Here is a 6,535-nt window from a genome sequence, read left to right as displayed (position 1 = left end):
CTCTGTATGTCTTTTTCTTTACTCACTTCTTCTATCAATATGATAGTGAAGTGCTATTTTGGAGTTATATTAAGACTTTGTCTGACCTTAATGGTCCACATAGAAAGGGATTGGGTCCCAATTCCTTTATCAGAAGTGAAAGCGTTTTGTGGTTTTGTTGTGTGAAACACCGAAATATTCCGACCCGCAATTTAGGGCTTTACCCTAAAATTAGATCTCGTTCTGCGTCAGCAGTACCTTTTTTCGCTAGACACGTATCGATCCGTAGTTCGTAGGACACCTTTATTGGTAGGTAAATTAATATATGTCCTAGCCTCGGAGAAGAAAAAAACGAGGCGGTTCAATAAAAGAAGTTTAGAATGAGTAAGGTTTTTGTTCACGTCTTATGTTATGAATTTATGATGATGATTAGATTATTATTGTATAACATGGAAACGTAAACGTAAGGGTATGCATAACTCGGGCTATATACTTACAAATCCAAGTCGTTTCAATGATTGATCGAACTGGTGAATTTGGAAATATATCTCTTGCGAGTTGCGAGTTAACTTTTTTGTTGGCTTTTAACAGATTGGGATATGGTTAGCTATGAATTGGGCATCTTCAAATTATTAGTTTAGAAGAATTTATGATTTAGTTTGGTATTTGATAGTTCTTGTTTGATTGCCCATTACGATATAATAGAGTGGCCAATGAATGAAAGACCATGTTTTATACATTTTATTGAGTCAAAGAAATAACAAATCTGATAAAGAGATATTTGTAAGCATTTGGTTTTGATGTGTGGTGTATGAATGTGATTCACATAAATCTTTATAGTGGTGGGACTCTATATTCTAAGTAAGAAATTGGGAATGGTTGAAAATAATGTTGGGTGCATGTGGTAGGGACATTTATAGATGACACAAGTTAGGGCACTTTCATGAACCCTAATTAAATAGTGCATGGTGACCCATCATTCTGAAAGTTCTCACTTTTTTTTTTCTTTTCATTTTCTTTATTTACCTTTTTTCTCCTTTTTAAAGTTATTTCTTCTTCTTACAAAATCAATTATTAATTCTAGTCATCCATAGGATGTTATAGCCATTCATTACGTGGTTAAGAATAGATTCAAATGAAGATCTAAGAATATAACTTTTGTCTATATATATCTACACAAAGAATCATATGTCTTTTCTAGATTATATGTCATAACTATATATATATTTTCAACTTTATAGGAATTTTCATGACTTTAATATTACTGCATAATTAAAAAAATTCTGGTTTGTTTTATTTGAGATTCAAAGGCTGAAAGTGAACGTGTAATTCTTTGAATTCATTACTTTAAAAGCATGCATGCATCAGTGCACCACTCTATTATTTCTGATATATATATTATTTTTGTGATGAACATATTAATCTATTGAAGAGTAGGATCTTAGAACCGTAATCTGACTTACAGAAAACATTTCATGCTTTAGTTATTTTGTTGATGGAGAGCATAATTTATTTTGAAGTTTGCTATTGAAGAATTTATCTAGTAGTAATATTTCTGATTTTGTCTCATTACCAAATAGAAATAATAAAATGATATTTGCACTGTTAAACTCGTAGTGGAATGAAAATATAATCCTTACTTTCTATCTATAGATGTATGGAAATTAAAAATGGATATAACCAAAATAAGCTTTTAGCGATAAGGCATAAGGGTTTTGAGTGGATATGTAATTTTGTTATTGTTCGACTATCTTTCTCATTTATCTCTTTTAAAAACGACGAACAGAAAACGTCAAATGTGATAATTATTGATTGTTGAAGCACTTTTTGAACAAAGTAAATAAAGGCACTTTTTTGAGTTGTAAGACCAAAGAAAAAAAAAATTCTTTGGACCATCCTTTCGTTGTACTAACTACTCTGTTACCGTTTCACTGAGTGATCCCTTTATCACATTAATTCTATTTTGTAAGGATGGTTTCAATGCAATGGAACAACCGGACAACCATGCATTGTTAGCGAAGTACGATCCAAGCTTGAGTATGCCAGAACTTCTAACTGAACTACTGCAAACTGTAAAAAAAATAGCATAGCTAGTACGTAGTGATCCTAGCTATACTACTTACCCATGTTTTTTCTAGAGGTTTGAAGGGAGTTAAAACAAAATGAGTATTTTGTATAAATATATTTTAAGGATGATTATGATTGAGTTTCAGTCAATCATAAAACATACTCCCTCCGTTTCATAATATAAGATGTTTAGAGAAGTATTTTTGTTTCATAATATAAGATGTTTCCAACTTTCTATACAATTTTTAGATTAAATTTATATTTTATATTATGCAGACTTATTTATGATTGGTTAAACTTTTTAAAAGTAACTCTTTCTTAATATGCGTGTTTTCACTAAAACATCCTATATTTTAAAACGGAGGGAGTATTACATTTGGGAAAAAATGATCGATAAAAGTCTAATTAAATCGTTGATATAACCAGATTTGTAAGCATACTTTTGATATTTTTCTACAAAATCTTTCCAAACTTTCATATTCGAGTTTTCTAACCAAATTCATTTCGATTATATGATAGCCAAGTTTATTTTTTTGGTAAAAGAAAAGGAATCCGGTTATATGATAGCCAAGTTATCCAACCTCACTTGTTGTGACATAGTTTAACATTCCATCTTCCATGCTTTTAAAAGAGACTTCAACATTTCAACTATCTTGCCTTTTGACCAAACATCTCTTACAACTTTTAGTTGGAGAGGAAGAATAATAAAAATGGTTCGTGGGAGAAGAAGACTCAAGCGAACGAAGTTACGTACGAAGGTCGAAGAAACAACAACTTCAAATTCTAAAGTATCAATAAGACTATTTTCTTTGATTAGAGATTTAAAAATCAATAGTGTCTTTGGATTTTGGAATATGAGGCAAATGGCTCATTTTGTTTCAAAGTATACAGGGGCCGGCTTGCAATCGGAATATGGGATATGGATTTTCTAAGCATAGATACAGAATGTATATAATTTTTTTATTTTTTTTACAATATGTGAGTTTGAACTCGAATGATGATATGAGGACGACGCACATATAACTTGGCTGCATATCCAATAAGACGTTCAATCTGTCATTCCTGCTTCTTGAAGAGAAGATTTTTAGATTTGGAATCATATATACATACAAAAAGAATACATTTGAAATCTTTCTATCACAGTGAAACTTTTTGGGTCAACAGTTGTACTCATTTTTAAACATTGAGTCCATCGGTCGAAGCCCAAATATTTCAGCGAAACCAAAGAGGGCCTCTAGATGATGATAGGTACAACTGCTGTCCGGTTGCAAGTGAACCATTTCAAATTTGTTTGAGTCTTAGAGGCCTAATGTCTATCAACAAGCAAAACCTATAAAAGCAAAGAGTTCGTCTCTAGCAATTTGTTTTTTCAATTCTTGGATTGTTAACTTGTTCCTGAAGGCAATAGGAATCCCTAACCTAAGGCACAATCTTTGGCATTCTCTTTTGAATCTATGCAACATAAAAATGCATTCCATTTATATATTACACAAAAGGGGATCTGAGAGTCCAATCTTGGTTTACTCAAAGCCCAAAAACTCAATCTAGTGCCTCATGAGAACCAACCACAACATATCTTGTAACCAGAAGCCGGTATTCGACCAGCTTCCCGGATATATTGGGCTTCAGCTACTGCCTTTTCAGCGTCACGGAATTTTCTAGCTTCCGCCAAAGCCCGTTTCTCTTCTGACCTTTGCTTAGCCATCGCTATTTTCTTCACTATCTTTGCTTCAGCTTCAGCTTTCATCTGCTCAACTTTAGCCTACCAACAGAAGTTTATATAATCTTTAGCAATGAATTTGGTGTGAGAGACCAATCAAAAGTTTCAAAGGGAATAAGAATTTTGATCAGAAAACGCCTTACATACCTCAATACGTCGCATTTCTGCTTCGAGTTTGGCTTTCTCTTGACTTTCCCAAGCTTGGATTCTGATTTCCTCACGCTTATACCTAAATATTTTGAGTTTCAAAAAGAAACAACACATTAAGTCTTTGCTCTTTACCTGCAAAGCAAGAAATATTGGTTTAGGTCATAGGAGCACACAGACCTTGCATTATGTTTGGATTTCTCTGCTTCTTCCCATGCAGTAGCTCGTTTTTCAAACTCAATCTTCTGTGCCTCCTCTGCATCTTCATTTTTTTTATTGTTCTCCTCTTCTTCTTTACTTGCCCAAGCCGCAATGTTCATCTTCCCTAGCTGAACTCCAAGAGCTACAATCTCTCTCCTCGTCTTTGCTTTCTCTTCCTCCTCAGATAGTTCTCTTCTTGTGTTTTTCGACTGGTCTTGCGACAAAGAAGAGTCCTGCTGTTGGCCACCTCTAGGAGTCGAAGGGAGAGATGAGGTCGGGCTTCGAAGAGGAGTTGTTGCATCAACTGGTGTGACAGATCTTGAAGGTTCTTGACTCGGTATTGGTGTCATATCAGTTCCCATATCTCTCATACATACAGAACGAATCGCAGGACCACCTTCAAAACATATTAAAATACTTATCTTGTCAAGCTCCGTGGTCATCTTCAAGAATCAAACAATTTCGCCAAAACAAAAGTAGTCACCTTTCTTTTTACCTATTGTGTTATCATGTGATGAAACCTTTGTTGTATCCACAAGATCATTGCTTTGTGCAGATTGATCGATCAACGAGTTTCCTCCATAGTGGCACGAATCCATCCTAGATTTGTTATGCTCGTAACCTGCATTATCAGGCACAACTCTAACGGGCACCCGGTTCCCTTGACCGTTCTTCCTCATCACCATGTTCTGTCTGCTCATTATCCACTTCTCAGCATCATTCCATTTGGATGGCATTTGTCTCGAAGGGTAAGCTCTTGACCCATGATTCTGATTCGAACGCTCGCCACGAGCTCGGTGAAACTCGAAGCTTGAAGAGCTAGCGTTACTGTCATAATCAAGGTTCTCATCTTCTTGAGGTCTCATCATGTGAGAAGCCATACTCAAGTCCCCTTTTCTATATTGCTGCAGTCTTGGTTGATCGTTTTCCTTCACAACACCATCATGTCTCGAGGTTTGATTGTCGTTCTCGGTTAGATCCAGAACTGGCTCATTTGGAAGTTTAGCTACTTCGACATCCGTAGTTGTAACCGCCACTAGACGTCACACACAACAAGAACAGAGCAAAGAAACAAAATTTAGCCAAATTCAGGAGTGAAATCGATGAAAAGACTTCAAATTGTAGTATAGAACAGAGAGACCAAACAAAGAAGAGGTCAAAGACACAAACTTTATCCAAGAACAGAACAAAGACACAAGCTTAAGCAAAGTGTTGAGGACCAAAACAGAACAAAGACACAAGCTTTAGCCAAGTGTTATATCAAAACAAGAACAAAGATACAAGCTGTAGCCAAGTGTTGAGGACCAAAACAGAACAAAGATACAAGCTTTAGCCAAGTGTTGAGGACCAAAACAGAACAAAGCAAAGACAAAAACTTTAGCCCAAGTTCCGGAGTTGAATCGAGCTAAAGACTCCAATTGTAACGTATAGCACATAGACGAAAAGAACAGGTGAAAAAAACACGCACTTTAGCGAAAGAACAGAGCAAAGACCAGAGACTTAAGTTGATTACATGATCAAACTGTGATACGGAAGAGGAGAGAGAGAGAAAGGGAAAAAAACCATTATTGTCGTCGTCGTCAGAATAAGTATGAGAAGCTAACAAGCTGTTCTTGGAGAACTCGGTGTCATCTGAAATCTGAAGACGAGAAGGAGAAGTTCTTGAAGAGTTACTGTTAGACTTGGATCCTTCTTTCTTCTTGTTATTGTGAGGACCCATTAGCTTCATCCGCAGCTTCGTTGGCGAGATTATGCTCTTCTGCAATTTATTATACACATATATTAAAACATTTAAAAAATTAGTGAATTTTTCTTGATTTTTTTTTTTTTTTAGTTTGTTAATATGAAAATTCAATAGTTCAAAAAAGACAAGACATATCAAAAAAAAAAATTCTGATAGAACAAAACTGAAAAGGACAAAAATTTCTAAAATTGAATAGTAGGAAAGTTAAAGGTAGAAGTGAAACTCACTGTAACATAAAATGGATCCTAAAAAATCTTAAGCAGAGAGTGTAATAATGAGGACAAAAACAAACAGAGAAGTACAAACAAGATTCAAAAACCAGAGAAATGTTGTACGTACTTGAATTGATAGAGAAAAAAAGAAAAAAAAAAAAGATTTAAAATGAAACTGTACCTTCTCTATCCTCTCGTAATCCATTATTGTCAATGCCCAAATCTTTTCTTCTTTATTTTCTCTATATATTTACAGATACAAGAAGAAGAAGAGCAAGAGGAAGAAGAAGAACTGAAGAAGAGAGACAAATGAGATTTTGTTTTGTTTTAACTTTGTTCCTAACTCCTAGCTTCTTCTCTTTTTTTTTTTTCTCTAATAGGGGTTTTTGGGAATTTTTTAGATAATGATTGGGACAAAAGACGAATATATATTTTGGAATTTATATACGACTTCTCAAATAGGGT

The 6,535-nt window shown here is 34.6% G+C and overlaps 1 protein-coding gene across 2 annotated transcripts; it reads right to left on the bottom strand.

Moving 5' to 3' along the window:
- Positions 1–3,478: 3,478 nt before the first annotated feature.
- LOC104777058 (uncharacterized) lies at positions 3,479–6,488 on the bottom strand. Of its 2 annotated transcripts, none has more exons than XM_010501257.2 (6): positions 6,252–6,488; positions 5,678–5,873; positions 4,599–5,150; positions 4,094–4,511; positions 3,914–3,995; positions 3,479–3,808 (listed from the first exon to the last, which is right to left on the bottom strand). In XM_010501257.2, the coding sequence occupies exons 1-6, from the start codon at positions 6,273–6,275 to the stop codon at positions 3,599–3,601; spliced, it is 1,482 nt and encodes a 493-aa protein (XP_010499559.1). In that variant the 5' UTR covers positions 6,276–6,488; the 3' UTR covers positions 3,479–3,598. The 2 variants fall into 2 exon arrangements, with proteins under 2 accessions (XP_010499559.1, XP_010499560.1); XM_010501258.2 differs by having other exon boundaries at positions 4,611–5,150.
- Between the last annotated feature and the right edge of the window lie 47 nt (positions 6,489–6,535).

The sequence above is a fragment of the Camelina sativa genome, chromosome 3 (genome assembly GCF_030686135.1).
Source record: "Camelina sativa cultivar CO46 ecotype springtype chromosome 3, ASM3068613v1".
Classification (NCBI taxonomy): Eukaryota; Viridiplantae; Streptophyta; class Magnoliopsida; order Brassicales; family Brassicaceae; genus Camelina; species Camelina sativa.
The sequence above is the reverse complement of the archived record's forward strand: the minus strand, read 5'-3'. Positions and strand labels throughout refer to the sequence as shown.

Excerpts from the sequence above, each read along its gene's own strand:
- LOC104777058 (XM_010501257.2), bottom strand. The coding sequence starts at position 6,275 with ATGGATTACGAGAGGATAGAGAAG. Across the intron at positions 5,151-5,677 it reads TGACGACGACGACAATAATG|TGGCGGTTACAACTACGGAT; the intron begins GTTTTTTTCCCT and ends TGTGACGTCTAG. Across the intron at positions 3,996-4,093 it reads AAATCCAAACATAATGCAAG|GTATAAGCGTGAGGAAATCA; the intron begins GTCTGTGTGCTC and ends CAAAATATTTAG.